Genomic DNA, 16,929 nt, shown 5'->3' with positions numbered 1-16,929 from the left:
CGGTTCGATTCCCTGTCAGTGCACATGCCCAGGTTTTGGGCTCAATCCCCAGTGTGGGGCGTGCAGGAGACAGCCGATCAATGATTCTCTCTCATCATTGATATCTCTCTCTCTCTCTCTCCCTCCCTTCATCTCTAAAATCACTAAAAAAAAAGATATTTAAAAAAAAAGGAAGGAAATTGAGCAAAACTGAGACTGGCCACAATGGGCCTCTCTCCCCAGTGTCTGGAGAGGTGCTGCTCCCCTCCCCCCCCAATCCTCTGTGGAGCCCATGTGCAGATCGCTCACAGCTTTCCTGAGGCCGAGCTGTGCTGAGTGGCGTCCGCACATTCTCGTGACCAGAAGCAATGACGCCTCTTGAGAAGGGCTGTCAAACATCCTACCAGGCCAGGGCCGATGCCTGGCCTTCCCCATGATTCATGGCTGCTGCAGAGCCAGCACCCCACATGGCGCAGGGGCCAGGCCAGGGGCTCCCTCCCAGGCTCCCCTGGGAATCACAGCCTGCCCCACGTCACCGTGAATGTCAATGCGCTCACAGTGCCGCACGGGCCAAGACAAACCCGATGGGTCTGGTTGAGGGCTCGGTGCCAAGGAACACACAGCTGATGAAGCCACACACAGATGCGCTGAGGTCATCGGCTCTTCCACGTCTCCATGGGCTCCTTCCTGGGGCGGCCTCGATGGAGAGAGAAGACCTGGGCCAGGCCATCGAGGCCGTCGGATGAGCCCTTGCAGTTCCGAGCCAGGAGCTGCCCCCTGCAAAGCAGTCTTTAGGTTGTTGATACATCAAGTGGACAGTTGGTGTGGAGACAGCTGTGGCACCCAGGACACGGGGCTCTGGGGCTCCTGGGCCGTGAGACAAAGGGATGTGAGGAGGGGGCAAAGGGCACGGCGGAGGAATGCCCGCTGTTTGCAGACCCCGTGGGAACAGCCGCCCAGTGGAAATGACCGAAGATGCTGTGAGGGTGACTGGTAGTCTCTCAGATCGGAATGGGAAAGGGAGGGGGACAGTTTTATTTAGGACACACACCCCGCCCCCCCAACGCCGAGCTGAGCTGAGCGTGATGGAAAAGTCCAACTTCGTTCTCACAGGGTAAGGCTGCAAAGCGGCCCAACACGCTTCCTAAGTTCATTCATCCTGCACCACATAACCGGGGTTCAACTCTAGGACGGACAGCCTCCGGGGAGAATGGTGGTGGACGAAGAGATGCCGAGGAATAGTCACTCAAGAACAACTTTCGTGCCCGGCTGCGGTGGCTCAGGGGTTGAGCGTCGACCTATGAACCAGGAGGTCACGGCTCGATTCCCGGTCAGGGCACATACCCGGGTTGCGGGCTTGATCCCCAGTGTGGGTGTGCAGGAGGCAGCCGATTCTCTCTCATCATTGATGTTTCTCTCTCTCTCCCTTCCTCTCTGAAATCAACAAAACTATTTTTTTAAAAAAATAAATAAATGTTTATCAAATGTCTATTGTGTGTCTGGGAACTGGAGACACAGTAGAAAAACAAAACCGAGATCCCTGTCTTCATGGGACTTACATTCTGATGGGAGGAGTCAGGATAATAAACAAAACAGTAAAATCAATAAAAATGTCTATTTTTTAAAAGAACAGCATTCCCTGAGCGCCTGTTGTGTGCCCGGCACTGGGCCGGGGGTGCGTACTGAGTGGACAGGGCTGACCACGGCCGAGAGACGCAGGGTAAGGAGAACCCAGGTGGACATTCAGAGGGGTGGCCCCGCTGGCTGCAGACTCCGTCACGGGCCTTCTTTGCCTCCGTGTCTCCTCTCTTACCTGCTGCTCTGCCTGCGCTTGGGGCTCCGTCACAGGCGTGCGTGTCTGGGCTCTGTCCTCCGATCGTGTGTGGGGGGAGGATTCTGTGCTTCTCCCGAGCTCTCCAGGCAATCCTGGCTGTGAGCCGGGTCTGGAGCACCGCCTTGGGGGACCCGTGGCGGGTAACGGGGTGGCACCCCGCGCGGTGAGAAGGCGTGATGAGTCCCACGCAGTCCCCTTGGTGTAAGGAGATGCAGTGCCCTCTGGAAGCTGCCCAGAGGGTGGCAGGCGTCCCTCCTCTGCGCTCCACTGCGGCCTGCACACCGTCCCTGGTAACCCTGGCTCATCCCGTCTCTGCTGCTGGACTCTGAGTTCTGAGATGACGATAGCACTGCATCTCCCTTTCCCTGGCGTTTGGGAGCAGGTGGGTACACAAGAAACAGTGCTGCGGAGGGACTTCCGTGTATTTCCACGTCCTGCTCGTGGGGATAAAACCTAGGCAGGGAGACGTGCATGTGGAATATATCGAGAGAGAGATATATTGAGTAGGTATATATCTACTCCCCGTCGGGGTGAGGCTGCCGGGGGCGGTCTGGGACAGAGCGGCCCGGCTCCGGCTGCAAACCCGCTCCGGCTTGCTGGGGGAGCACCCGTGTCCCCGTTTTCTCAAGCGCCCGGGTTGGCTTTTGAGGAGCAAATGTGAGAAATAGAACGCATCGCGCTGGGGCTTGCAGGGAAATGTCCGGGATTCTGAGACACATCCTGTAATACAGTCCTTAAAAGCAAAACCTCGGGCTCCCTGAAACCTTATTTTTTAAAAAAGGCTCCTCCCCCCCTCCTCCCCACCCCACCCCACCTGCCTGCTTGTAAGCAATGCCTCTGCGGGGCCACATTCCAGGGACCATTAAGTAACCGAGGGAGGATGAAACCTTCTCTACCCTGAAGGCATTCAGGAGCAAAATAGGAAAACCTTTTGAATTCTGTATGTCAGATAAGACATCAGAAAAGCAGAAAGTTCTCGCTTCCACATTGCTTTACTTTGTAAAGGTTTCAGAGTGTGTGTGTGTGTGTGTGTGTGTGTGTGTGTGTGTGTGTGTGGCGCCCAGCGTGCTTGCCGAGGGGACTGACCACGTGCGGCTTGTCATGCGCTACCAGCTCCAATCCCCAGCACGGCCAAACGGAGCTCTGCCGCCACCTGGTGGCGTCGTGAGAGGCTCACGGGAGGGATGATCTGTCTGCTCATGCTCTAAACCAGTGGTTCTCAACCTGTGGGTCGCAACCCCTTTGGGGGGTCGAACGACCCTTTCACAGGGGTCGCCTAAATACATCCTGCATATCAGATATTTACATGACGATTCCTAACAGTAGCAACATGACAGTTATGAAGTAGCAACGAAAATAATTTTATGGTTGGGGGTCACCACAACATGAGGAACTGTATGAAAGGGTCGCGGCATGAGGAAGGTTGAGAACCACTGCAACGAAATCCAAAAACACCCCAGGAGCCCACACAAGGGCGGTTGCCTTAGGAAAAGATGAGAGTAGGAGATACTGCTGCCTTTTTATTTAAAAAAAAAAAAATCTCCAGTGTTTCACATCGACGTGGTTTCAAAAAGACTTCGGGTCTTTAAAAGGAAGGCTTCCCGTTTATTTTGCCAAAGGTAACAATTTCACTGTGAAAAAAGCCTCAACATAAAAAGCTGCCTTTAAGCCCCTCGGGGACCTGTCACAAACGACCAGGTTCCCCCTTCAGTAGTCGATCTTTTCGATTTCGTCCATGTCTTCCGGGTTGAGCTGCTTAATGCTGCTGTCTGAAAGAACAAGGGGGCACCCAGCCTGACCCCGGGCCGCATGCCATGTCCCCCCATCCCGCTCCGGGACCCCTGCAGCACTGAGGAGGGATGGCACCTCGACTCTGAAGACGGGGACCCCCGTGAAGGTGCGCTCCTGCGACACCCTGTGTGGAGAGCCTGGGGGCAGGAGCGCTCTCTAGCTCAGGAGAGGAGGGGCTGGCATCTAAGCTGCCACTGGGATCCCCTGAAGCAGCATCCTAGGCGCCAGGCAACAGAGCGCCAGGTCTGGGTACCAGGGGGCAGAAAAAGGCCTTGGCCCATGCGAGGGGCGGGAAGGGGTCTGCTGAGCCCCAGGGGTCAGTGGTGGCCACAGGGAGAGGGAGGGACGAAGGCTCCTCCGCTGAGTCACTTCCCCAGACGAGGTCTGCAGGAGCTCACACAGCCACGGTGGATCTGAATGGTTCTCCCTGCCCCTACCCTAACACAGGGTGCTGAGTCAGCGTCCCTGAAGGGTCCACGGATGTGCTGCGGCCAGTCTGCAAACCCTTTATTGTGTGTGTGTGTGTGTGTGTGTGTGTGTGTAATTCCCACCCGGGAATGTTTTCTTCCACTGATCTTTAGAGAAAGAGTAGGAGGGAGGGAGGAGGGGAGAGAGAGTAAAATCAATGTGAGAGAGACACATCGACTGGTTGCCTCCCACATGCACCCCAACCAGGGCCAGGGATCGAACCTGCAATCGAGTCCATACCCCTACCTGGAAATTAAGCCCAAAACCCGTTGGTCCCTGGGCTGGCGCTCTGACCACTGAGCTGACTGGACAGGGCCGTCTGCAAACCCTTTACACACTTACATTCCAAACTGCACACGTGTGCCTCTGTGCGTGTCCCCGGGGGGTGCCCACTGCTTCTCACCGAGGGTAAGGGGCACCGTCCTAAACGGTGAGAGGTTCCTCTTCCCCTGCTCCCCAGCGTCCCCATGGGCTTCGGGGCCCGGGGGTCACTGACAAGGGGCCATCTCAGGGACATCACCCTGCCAGCCCAGAGCTGGCCTAGTTGAGACGGGGCCGGGGGAAGGGCCCCCGGCCTCAGAACGCAGGGCTGTCCTGGCTGGTAGGTGGGGCGAGAAAAAGGGGAGAAAATGTAAGAGAGGAAGCCGGGACAGAGTACGCTCTCCACAGCGTTGCTACCTGGTTTAGGTTGGTTCTTTCCAGGACATGAAAATCGGCTCCAGATCCCAGAATGAGCAATAGCGTATAAAGACCTGAGCTCACACAGATTTAAGGCGTTCTACTTAATGACCACGTGCGGAGCGACTGTCTCACAGCGGGAACTCTGCGCCTCGGAAGCCTCCTGTCCCCTCCTGTCCCCTCCTCGGGACTGGGGTCCACGCCCCGCCTCGTCACTGCCGACGTGCGCAGGCCCCCAGCCCCCAGCCCCCTTCCTGCGGGTTTGGTGCTACTCACTGAAGTGGTCCTGGATCTTCATGAGCAGCGGCAGCTTATCGACCTCGATCATGTTGAAGGCGAGGCCCTTTTTCCCAAAGCGTCCGGTCCGCCCGATGCGGTGGAGGTAGGTCTCATACTCTGGCTCCTCCAACTGGTTCACAGGGAGGTCAAAGTTCACCACAATCGTGACCTGCTTCACATCGATCCCTGGAAGAGGAGAGACAGTGGGCACCACAGAACAGGACGTTTCCATCCATACCAACGTTTCTGTTAAGACAACACTGGCCTAGACAGTCCAGGGTCCAGGCAGGGACCTCAGCCTTCTTCGGGCTACTCCTCCAAAGCGCCAAGCTCAGCCCTCGGGGCAGGTCCTCCGTTCTGTTTGCTGAACTAAGAATGAATTAGGGAGCAGGGTCTGAGGAGGGGGATCTGGGCAAGGATACAGGAGGGATGAAGGAAGTGGGAAGTCCCTGCTCTTGAAAACGCATAGAGATGAACGTCATTAGTCACTAGGAGCACAAGTTAAAAGCACGAGATACCACACAACGTGGCCTGGAAAGGCTAAAATGGAAAAGACAACACCAAGTGCTGACAGGAATGCAGAGCAACTGGAACGCTCCTACGCTGCTGGCGCAAATGAATAATGGTGCAGGCACTCGGGAACAAAACCTTGGCACTTTCCTGTAAAGCAGCGGTTCTCAACCTGTGGGTCGCAACCCCTTTGGCGGTTGAACGACCGACCCTTTCACAGGGGTCGCCTAAGACCATCCTGCCTATCAGATATTTACATGACGATTCATCACAGTAGCAATGAAAATAATTTTATGGTTGGGTCACAACATGAGGAACTGTATTTAAAGGGCCAGAAGGTTGAGAACCACTGCTGTAAAGCTAGACATGCACTTCCCACATGACCCAGAAATCCTCGTCCTAGGTGTTTTGCCCAAGGGACATGGAAACATACGTCTGCACGAGACCTACACATGCGTGTTTATTACAGCTTTATTCAAAGTAGCCCCACACTGGAGACCATCCAAGTGGCCATCGGCGGATGAATGGACGCACTGACTGTGGTACATCCATTCGGTGGAAGACCACTTAGCAAGAACAAGGCATGAACCACTGATCCCTGTAACAGCTCTGATAAACTCAAAGCATTATGGCAGGTGGAAGAAGTGGGCCGCAAGGGCTGCCGAGAGTAAGATTTAATTTGTATGGTATCTGGAAGAGACAAGAGGGAGACCGAAATCTGACCTGTAGTTGCCAGGGGCCAGTAGTGGCAGAGACTGACTTACAAGCAGCTCAGTTTTGAGGGGTAGACGGCCAATGTTCTGTATTTTGACTACAGCGATGGGTACAGGACTCTGTATGTTTGTCAAAGCTCATATATTGTAAACTGTACATTGTATTCTGTGTATTGGACCATATACGTAAAAGTGAATTTTATCAGATATAAATTATACCTCAACAAACTTGGCTTTAAATACACATACACACACACACACACACGTACCTCGGGCACAGACATTGGTGGTTATAAGAACTTTCTCTTTCCCATCCCGAAACCTCTGGATGATGGAAGCCCGCTGATCCACGGTCAGCTCTCCGCTCAACAAAGACACCTGGTGGCCATCCTGCATCATCTCCACAGTCAGCCACTTGGCGTTTCGACGAGTCTACATGAGAAAGCAGAGCCCGGCACAGCCCCCCGAGTTAAAGCAGACGGGCTGTGTTCACCACGCCCATGGGTGCGGGCCGGAGCCGGGAAGGGCTGGCCTGGAGGAACGAGCGTGTGGCTTGGAATTCTGCGCTTCTAAGGGTCTCATCCTCTCAGCCTCTCAGCTGTGGCTCCTCAGCCACGAAACGGATGCGAGACATGCCCCGCACATGCTGGTGCAATGACAACATGAGATGACGTAATAATGACTACGTCAGACTCTCCAAGTGCTCCATGCATGCCGGGCATGTTTCTAAAATCTTTACCTGTAGCCTAGCTGGCATGGCTCAGTGGTTGAGCGTTGACCTATGAACCAGAGGTCATGGTTCGATTCCCAGTCAGGGCACATGCCCGGGTTTCGGGCTTGATCCTCAGTGGGGGGCGTGCAGGAGGCAGCTGATGGAGGATTCTCATCATTGGTGTTTCTCTCTCTCTCTCTCTCTTCCTCTCCTTTCCTCTCTGAAATCAATAAAAATCTATTTTAAAATAAAATAAAAATTTTACACGCAATAAACTGACAAAGTAGTTGTCTCATTTCATTTTTAAAAATTAAAAAAAAATGCCGTAGCCGGTTTTGTTCAGTGGATGGAGCGTCAGCCTGCGGACTGAAGGGTCCCGGGTTCGATTCCCGTCAAGGACATGTACGTTGGTTGCGGGCACATCCCCAGTGGGAGATGTGCAGGAGGCGGCTGATCGATGTTTCTCTCTCATCGATGTTTCTAACTCTCTATCTCTCTCCCTTCCTCTCTGAAAAAAATCAATAAAATATATATTTAAAAAAATTAAAAAAAAAAAAAAACAACCTTGAAGACATGAGGACCCTGCCCCAGGTTCATGGTTGGCCTGTGGCAGAGCTGAGTTTTCCTTTATCCTACAAACGCGCCCTCAGTGTGGGCCAGGGCCCGGTGAGCACTCTAGGGCAGGGCTAGGGGAGCAAGACAGATGGGGCCCTGCTGCCGTGGGGCTCAGTGTCCACGTGGGAGTGAGGAAGTAAAAGGAACACACGCACACCGGGGATGTCAGGGAGCAAAAGATAAAAATGAAGACAGAAGGCGCTCGATGTGAGCAGTGAGGAGCTGAGTGGCTGCTTCGCTCACAGCACGCTAGGGAGGGAGGCAGAACATTCTTAATCTGGCAAAGGGTGTCTGGGGAAACCCCACCATCAACATCAGCCCACATAGGGAGGGGCAGAAGCCACCCCTCTAACACAAGGATGCCCTCGCTGTAACATACAGAAGTCCCACCCCATTACTTATTCTTCCTCAGCTCCACCCACAAAATACACATCATCTCTACTCAGAGCTGCTCTGGACACTGAACTGCACCATGTACAGGAAGTGCCGAGCACGGAGCCTGGCTACACCGCACTCTGGGCGCCGCCGTGCCCGCTCGGCCTGCAGGGAGGAGGCGGGGCCCCGGAAGACGTGTCTCGGCAGGCACCTGGCAGAAGATGATGGCCTGGCCGATGGTGATGCCGCCGTAGATGTTGCACAGCGCCTGGTACTTGTCCTTCCGGCTCTCGCACAGCACGTAGTACTGCCGGATGTTGTTCAGGGTCAGCTCCTCTTTCCGCAACTTGATAACATTGGGGTCGGGAATGATTCGCCCCGCAAACTGCCACACGGAGTCCTCAAAGGTGGCCGAGAAGAGAAGCATCTGGCACTCGGAGGATAGAGCCCTGTGAGAGGGACGGGAAGGAGGCTGTGACCTGCCACCCGTGCTACTCACCCGGGGAGGCAGCTCTAAGCGCTTCGTGCCTGCTGCCACCAGCGCTGCCTCCTCCACCCCCCCACACACCTGCTCAGGGGGTCAGCGTACAGGTGTGCCTACAGCCAGCGGCACCTCCACGCACAGAGCAACTCGTCCTGCTCCTCCTTGCCACCCAGACTTTGGAAAACCACATAGACTGAGCGTGAAGCTCAAGAGCAAAAATTTTTTAAAATATATTTTTATTGATTTTTTTTTTTTAGAGAGAGAGGAAGGGAGAGGGAGACAGAGATAGAAACACCGATGAAAGGGAAACATCGATCGGCTGCCTCCTGCACGCCTCCCCAGCCGGGGATAGAGCCAGCAACCTGGGCATGTGCCTTGACCGGGGGTGCAGGTCCACACTCTACCACTGAGCCACACCGGCTGGGCTCGAGAGCAAAATTTACACGTGCTTTCTATCCATGCAGGGCCTCCAGCTCTCAGCAGCGGCCACGACTAACTGCGTTTGCAGCAGGAAGAGCGCAGACATTACAGGCAAAGTCAGAACTAGACTACTAGGCTCCCGATCCCAGTTATGTCTTCTCTATGCCCTTACCTGCCCACCACAACCTTCCAGTAGCTCTATCAGATTTCAACAAATTCTCTTTAGGACTTTGCTCCCAATTTAAAAAAAAATACTGGCAAATTCTGGAGCAAAACCCTGTCTATGGATTGATCTCTAACGTAAGCCCAGGGCGCACAAGGAGAGCAGTCGGGAAGGAAGGTGGGAAATGACAGCGGCCGGAGGGCCCTGAGGAGGCGGGGACTTTGTTCAAAGGTGAAGGAGGTGGGGAACTGAGCAGTAAGCCAAGCAGGAGCAGCAGACAGAGGCAGTTTCTCCTCTGGACAAAAGACCCAGGGAGGGAGGGTGGAGGTGCGGATTACCTCTGGATCCGAATGCTCTGATCTGAGAACCCTTGTGTGGCGATCATCACGTCTGCTTCGTCCAGGACAAACACACGGATCTTGCTCAAGTCAATTAATTTCCGCTTGAAGTACCAATCCAGGACAGTCCCCGGAGTGCCGATGATAATCTGCTGGGTGATGTCCACGCTCCTGGGAACTGGGAGAGGAGGGTTTGTAGGGCTCCTTCAGAGGCACAGCCCACGGCGCAGGGCAAGGCCACACAGGACTCTGACCCCACGTGCATTGCCTAAGTGCAGCGATGGCGAACCTTTTGAGCTCGGCGTGTCAGGATTTTGAAAAACCCTAACTTAACTCTGGTGCCGTGCCACATACAGAAATTTTTTGATCTTTGCAACCATAGTAAAACAAAGACTTATATTTTTGATATTTATTTTATATGTTTAAATGCCACTTAACAAAGAAAAATCAACCAAAAGAATGAGTTCGCGTGTCGCCTCTGACATGCGTGTCATAGGTTCGCCATCACTGGCCTCAGGGCTGCCCAAGCGCGAGCCCTGAGGTCACTGTGCTTTTGAAATGCCCAGAGTTTTTACATACGTTCCCGAGTTTTATGGCAATGATAATACCCTGCATATCTGACTCATTTAAAAAGCCACCCGCAGCAAGCCCACCCACCCTGGAGAAATACCGGCACAGCTGTGAAAACCCCACGCACCCTCCCCGCATGGAAAACCAGCACCCTGTCTATCAGCAGGTCACCTGTAATAAGTGATGACGTATTATGCAGCTGGTCAAAAGCATGAAGTAGGGCGACATGGACTGATATGGAAAGATGCCCAAAACATGGAAGTGTGTGACCGTTATGAAAAAAATATCCCGGTTTTTGTAAACACTCTAAAAAAAAAAGCACAAAACATAGGTCGATTGCCCGGCTGGTGTGGCTCCGTGGTTGAGCATCAATCTATGAACCAGGAGGTCACGGTTCGATTCCCGGTCAGGGCACAGACGCAGGTTGCAGCTCGCTCCCCAGCAGAGGGTGTACAGGAGGCAGCTGATCAGTGATTCTCTCTCATCATTGATGTTTCTCTCTCTCTCTCCCTCTCTCAAATCAATAAAAATATATTAAGAAAACCACCACAAAAGACTGTTAACAGAACTGTAGTTCCTTTTGGAAGCAAGTTTTGGGGAACAAGGAAGAACAACTTTCACTTTCACCGCCTAATCCAGGGGTCCTCAAACTACGGCCCACGGGCCACATGCAAATACAAATATTGTATTTGTTCCCGTTTTGTTTTTTTACTTCAAAATAAGATATGTGCAGTGTGCATAGGAATTTGTTCATAGTTTTTTTTTTTTAACTATAGTCCGGCCCTCCAACAGTCTGAGGGACAGTGAACTGGCCCCCTGTTTAAAAAGTTTGAGGACCCCTGGCCTAATCTGTGTCTTAAAGGTATTTTTCCTGCTTACCCACATGCAATACTCTAATGAAAAAGTTAAACAGTAAAAGCTGCCCTGCGCCAAACAAGCGAGCGTCAGAGAAAAGAAAATGCAAACGCGTCCTCCTGCAGGAGGCGGAAACAGTGGCCATGAGGGTCCTCGGGCACCAGGCGTGTGCACAGCGCTTTGTCCATATCCCTGCGCTTCACTCTGACACCAGCCCGGTGAGCAGGTGCCTCTCGGGCCCCACTTTAGAGATACGGAAGCAGAGATGTTATAGAACATGCTGGTTAGCGGTGGACTCGGGGCTGACACCACCGGCCAAGACCAGCTTCAAGGCACATACTTGGGTTCCCTCGAATGGCGTACATCACTTGAACATCCACACAGAATTTTCCCATCTGTTCAACCACACGGCCAGTCTGCAGAGCCAATTCGTACGTAGGAGCCAGGCAGAGGCACTGTGAGGGAGAGCGAAGGGGGTCCCTGTAAGCCATCGCACAAATTTCACACACAATTGAAATGTGTACCGAGAGGGGCACAGAAGGGAAACTGGAGGTTTGGGTTGGATACAAATATTTTGAATCAAATCCAATTTATCGGCTCAACAATGTGAGGTGAATGCTGAGTGTGGGAGGGGAGAAGGAGCGGAAGGATGGAAAGACAGCTGCCTTTAAGGTCCCCCTCCCTGAAGGGTCATGAAGACACACAGGTTACGGGGTTACACTTTTTTTGTGGGGTCAGAATGGAATGAAAGGAGGCTGGCAATCAAAAAAGAGGGTGACACAACAAATCACAGCTGGCGTGGGGTCCTCATCGCCGCCTGCCAGCTGTGAAAATTCTGCCACTTTCCAGAACGTTCCCTGCTGGATCTGACTACATCCCTGGCAGAATACTCACCTCCTACCAAGCACGGTGCTAAAAATGAAACTATTCATTTAATCTGCAGGACGATCCTGTGAGGTGAGTCTTCATCCATTCATTCACTCATTCGTTCATCCATTCAGTCACTCATTCACTCACTCCTTCGCTCACTCATTCGGTGCTTAATGAGTGGTTTCTCCGAGTTAGGCGCTGTGCATGGTGTTGGGATTCAGGGTGAACAGAACAACTACAATCCAGGCCTTTCTAGATGTTACCTTCACAGACGAGACAGACTCGGAGAGATGTGCTACCTTGTCTAAGACATTCAGCTGGTAAGGAGAGGGCTGGGATTGGAAACAAACTACACTACAAACCCTGTCCCAGTACTCTACAATGTTATGAAAGAATGTCTATTCTCAATATCATCTCATTCCAGCAATATCGTCTGTTACTGAAATCTCGTTGACAACGAAAGCAATCCCGTCTCTCTCGCAGCCTCTCCTTACCTGTGGGAAGGGTTCTGAGGTGTCGACCCTGCTCAGCATGGCCAGGACAAAGGCAGCTGTCTTTCCTGTTCCAGACTGGCTCTGGGCTATGAGGTTCTGGGGTCTGTAGGAAAGAGGAGACCGCTGGGCACAGACTGACTATCAGAGACTAACAATGGCCCGGCGGGAACACGGCACCCGGAGACTCACGGGTGTGCCAGCATCATAGGGAGCGCCATCTCTTGGATTTTGGATGGTCGATTGAACCCCATTGCGTAGATCCCTTTTAGCAACTCTTCCTTTCTGTCAAAAAAAAAAAAAAAAAATCGAACACTTAACAGTCCAGGATCGGTGAGTAGCCTCAGAAATGCAAACTTGAGAGGTGCCCTTCTAAAGCAAGCCCCCTGGTAACTGAGCTTCCAACGAAAGATTTAGAAGTATATCATTTTCCCCTCAACCCCCAAACATATACAATCATGCCTGCACAGGCGGACCCCCAAAATAGGGAGCTCTGTCATAAGCCTAAGATGAGGACAGTCATAGGACTTTCCGTTGAAACAAGTGTAAGGGAAAAAACTCGTCTGACAGAAGTATGTCAATCTGCCAGAAAGAGTTTTCTTTCCCACATAAGCAGGAAACTACGTGACATTTATTATTTAATTCTTCTCAATGAATGACAGGTTTTGATGTTTTAACCGCTATTTTCAGAGAAGACAAATTTATTCAGGTGATTCTTAAAAAATAAATATATATATATTTATATATATATATAATTTATACACACACACACACACACACACACACACAGTGGGGCCTTGACTTACGAGTTTAATTCGTTCCGAGACCAAGCTCGTTAAGGAGCTCGTTAACTCAAATTACTCTATCAACTTAATGCAAAAAATCGGCAGAGAGACAGCTGGTATCTCAAAAAACTCGTTAGTCTGGATACTCGTAAGTCAAGGCCCCACTGTATGTATGGATGTGTGTATGTGTGTGTGTGTGTGTGTGTATATATATTTCAGAGAGGAATGGAGAGGGAGATAGAAACATCGATGATGGGAGAATCATTGATTGGCTGCCTCCTGCACGTCCCCTAAGGGAGATCTAGCCTGCAACCCGGGCATGTGCCCTGTCGGGGAATCGAACCGTGACCTCCTGGCCCACAGGTCAACGCTCAACCACTGGGCCACGCTGGCCAGCTATTTAGGTGGTTCTTTTGTCAATTCTGTCTCAGAGCAGAAGACACTATCACCTCATCCTTCTGAGCCAGTATTTTTAAGTGCTTTTTCCCTGGGGTTTCATGACAGATGTTAGAGAGAGGAAAAGCGGAGTGGGCTGGAACACTTCCATCTTCCATAGCACACACGGTTTGATGTGCTTAACTGGCAGGTTAGTTGGTAGATTACTTTTTTCCTTTTGGGTGCCCTGACTGGGAATCGAACCGGCAACCTTTTGGGGCACGGGAGGATGCTCAGCCAGCTTTTAATCATAGGTAGGCTTCTCCTCTCGTTTAGAAAATGTCTGGACACTGGGATTTTGGAGTTTTCCTCTTTACGTAAGTCCATATCGGTAAACTACATTTCCTTAATGCCAACTGACAAATCCCTAAGAAATGCACACCCATTTGGGAAAGATATTCATTTTAATGCCATTTGAAACTAAATATAATTAGAAAGAGAAAAGCTTATAATTCATCTAAAGGGGTGGGGGAGGGTATCTGGGTCATCAGTGTTCCCCTATCTGTATTCTGCTACAGAGAAGTAGTAATATGGCTTAGCTGTCTCCCTTAGCACAGCAAGATGAAAATGTTTTACCATCAGAAATGTTCTCATCCAGCCAGTGTGGCTCAGCGGTTGAATGCAGACCCATAAAGCAGGAGATCAGGGTTCGATTCCCGGCCAGGGCACATGCCCAGGTTGCGGGCTTGATCCCCAGTAGGGGGCGTGCAGGAGGCAGCCAGTCAATGGTTCTCTCTCATCATTGATGTTTCTACCTCTCCCTCTCCCTTCCTCTCTGAAGTCAATAAAAATATATATTTAAAAAACAAACGTTCTCAATTTGTTGAACAATGCAGGGATCCCAGTGTTCCCCTCTGAGCTATATTTTAGTTGCACGCAAAATGTATGCGTTTTATTTTAATATTTGATTAAACACAAAGGAGATCCTGGTGGTTTTATTATTAGCAGGTGAGTTTGTTCTGTGCTATGCTTCCCAGCATCTTCCCACCAATAGTGAAAGTACTCACAGCCTGCCCAAACTGGTTTGGCTCAGTGTCGGTCTGCGGACTGAAAGGTCCCAGGTTCGATTCCGGTCAAGGGCATGTACCTTGGTTGCAGGCACATCCCCAGTAGGAGGTGTGCAGGAGGCAGCTGATCGATGTTTCTCTCTCATCGATGTTTCTAACTCTCTATCCCTCTCCCTTCCTCTGAAAAAAATCAATAAAATATATTTTTTAAAAAAGAAAGTACTCACAGCCGTAGCTCTTCAAATGTTTTCACTGAGTAGAGTGGAGAGCTGGGATCCTTTTGTAAGACTTCGACTCGATGACTGGATTCTACTAAGGACTGTCGGATTAACTTGTTTAAGAGTGAACTGGAAGCCAAATCCACTACAAAAGGGAGAATAAAAAAGGGGATACTGCAGGGGGGGACTCAGGCTTCCTAAATGACAGCTAATAATTGCTCCCTCCATTCTGTGTATATCAAGCAACTGCTCCTACTCTTTCTTCTAAAAAAAGAAAAAATGACACAGCACTGAGAATTCCTTTTTTTCATGAGGACCCAGTTTCTTATGCTCGGCTGCTATACCAACCTCTAACTTCAAGCAAGTCTACATCCCTCACCACCAGACCTAATTTTTCCTTGCCGGCTGGAAAGTCTTAGCGGTTAACTGCACGTGGTCGGCAAACTGCGGCTCGCGAGCCACATGCGGCTCTTTGGCCTCTTGCGTGTGGCTCTTCCTAAGCCTTAGGAGTACCCTAATTAAGTTAATAGCAATGTACCTACCTATATAGTTTAAGTTTAAAAAATTTGGCTGTCAAAAGAAATTTCAATCGTTGTACTGTTGATATTTGGCTCTGTTGACTAATGAGTTTGCCGACCGCTAAGACAGCCTATTCCTACATTTCCCATCGCAGCTTCCTCTAGAAATAGTCCCCACTCCTAATCTAGTATTTCTCCTTTTATTCACTCCTTATAAAGACAGAGAAGTAACGACAGTTCTCCAATACATTGTTCACATTATGACAGCCATGAGTGGCTGAAGCAGAATGCTAGTGGATACAGGCAGATGGATTTATCTCCTACCTACATCTACTTCATCTTCTTCTGTGTTGTTCATAGAATCATCTAAAAAGGGTGGAAGAGAAACAACAGGTGTAAAGGTTAAGTGCTGAGCAGAAATGTAAAGTCTCTTATCCCAACTTCTCTGGCCGACTTCACAGCGTGCGCTGGCAGCAAGGGTTGTCCAAGGGAGGAGTTGGTAAAAAGACTGGAGGACCTCGAACCCTGGCTGGTTTGGCTCAGTGGATAGAGCGTCCGCCTATGGACTGAAGGGTCCCAGTTTCGATTCCGGTCAAGGGTACATGCCTGGGTTGCAGGCTGGATCCCCAGTAGGGGGCATGCAGGAGGCAGCCGATCAATGATTCTCTCTCATCATTGATGTTTCTCTCTCTCTCCCTTCCACTCTGAAATCAGTAAAAAAAAAAAAAAAAAATTACATTAAAAAAAAGACTGGAGGGCCTGGAATACTAAGTTAAGGGAGCCAAATGTGTATCAGTTGCCAGGGACACGAGGAACGCATCTGTCTTTCATTGAGAACAATCTGCTTTACCCTACAGCACTTACCTAGGTTTGGGACTGTCGTATTCTTAACTCCCCGAAGGTTCTTCCGGGGGTGGATGAGGTTTGAAAACTAGCGAAAGACACGGATTTCAACCGATATTAGCAAGCAGGGCTTCAAGAAGCCCCATGCTACCCCTAACAGGAGCTGGAAGGGACGCAGGAAAGACCACCCAATACTGCTTCCTGTGCAATGGTAGGTGCAGATTCCTTTCGGGAACAGTTCTGCATGAGTTGCCCTAAAACTGGGGGAGACTTTCTGCGGCCCCTCCACTCTAAGCGTGACAGTCCCTTGGGGGATCGCACGCAACCCAAGGATGGTGGCAGGAAAGCGCGTTGGTAGGTGGATGAATGGGAGGAAGCTAGCGAGGCTTAAGGATCCAAGTGGGAGAGGAGAAAATTCGGGGTCGGGTTGGGACTACCACCTGCTTGCCCTCCCGGGGCTGCCAGGTGTCTTCATTTTGCCCTTTCAATCCAAAGGTCTTGTCTCTCTCTGGGTCTCCTTTTCCGGGGTCTTCTTCCAAGTCCTTGCCACTCCACCTCTCCCCTCCACCACTGGACACTCCACTGCCCCCCCAAGTCCCGCCGCCCCCCCCCCCACCCCCCGCCCCGCAGATCTCCCCTGGGAGTGCAGCCCCGGCCCCCGCCCCTCTGCCCTCCGGGTTAGTGGCGGTTACGTGGCTGTTCAGGTGCTCGCTCTCTGCCGCCCCCGGTTCGCCTCCCCAAAGTGACGACGCCATGGCTGCGATCGCCGCTCCGACCCCAGCACGTGCGTCCAGCGCGGGAGGCAGGGCGGACGGCGCCCAGCGGCCAATGGGCTTCCTCCGGGGCCGGCTCACGTGCCGCGACCACCGCCGGCGCAGGCGCCTGGGCTCCCGGGAGCAGCGGGGGGGCGGTGTCCCGGGAGGAGCGGGGTTGGTTGGGGGTCCGGGGAGGTCGGGGGAGGAGGGGCCGCGGGAGAAC

The 16,929-nt window shown here is 51.8% G+C and overlaps 1 protein-coding gene across 3 annotated transcripts; it reads right to left on the bottom strand.

The window, feature by feature from the left end:
• Positions 1-3,320: 3,320 nt before the first annotated feature.
• DDX25 (DEAD-box helicase 25) lies at positions 3,321-16,713 on the bottom strand. 3 transcript variants are annotated; one of them, XM_070399310.1, is made up of 12 exons: positions 16,644-16,713; positions 15,973-16,039; positions 15,433-15,474; positions 14,600-14,735; positions 12,338-12,430; positions 12,149-12,251; positions 11,125-11,239; positions 9,360-9,537; positions 8,166-8,403; positions 6,522-6,684; positions 5,027-5,215; positions 3,321-3,582 (listed from the first exon to the last, which is right to left on the bottom strand). In XM_070399310.1, the coding sequence occupies exons 1-12, from the start codon at positions 16,704-16,706 to the stop codon at positions 3,521-3,523; spliced, it is 1,449 nt and encodes a 482-aa protein (XP_070255411.1). In that variant the 5' UTR covers positions 16,707-16,713; the 3' UTR covers positions 3,321-3,520. The 3 variants fall into 3 exon arrangements, with proteins under 3 accessions (XP_070255411.1, XP_070255414.1, XP_070255413.1); XM_070399313.1 differs by lacking the exons at positions 3,321-3,582; positions 15,973-16,039 and adding an exon at positions 4,094-4,179 and having other exon boundaries at positions 16,644-16,698; XM_070399312.1 differs by lacking the exons at positions 3,321-3,582; positions 16,644-16,713 and adding an exon at positions 4,094-4,179 and having other exon boundaries at positions 15,973-16,047.
• Positions 16,714-16,929: the final 216 nt, after the last annotated feature.

Source organism: Myotis yumanensis, unplaced genomic scaffold (genome assembly GCF_028538775.1).
Source record: "Myotis yumanensis isolate MYYU_CA2020_CCGP unplaced genomic scaffold, mMyoYum1.0.hap1 SCAF_19, whole genome shotgun sequence".
NCBI lineage: Eukaryota > Metazoa > Chordata > Mammalia > Chiroptera > Vespertilionidae > Myotis > Myotis yumanensis.
The sequence above is the reverse complement of the archived record's forward strand: the minus strand, read 5'-3'. Positions and strand labels throughout refer to the sequence as shown.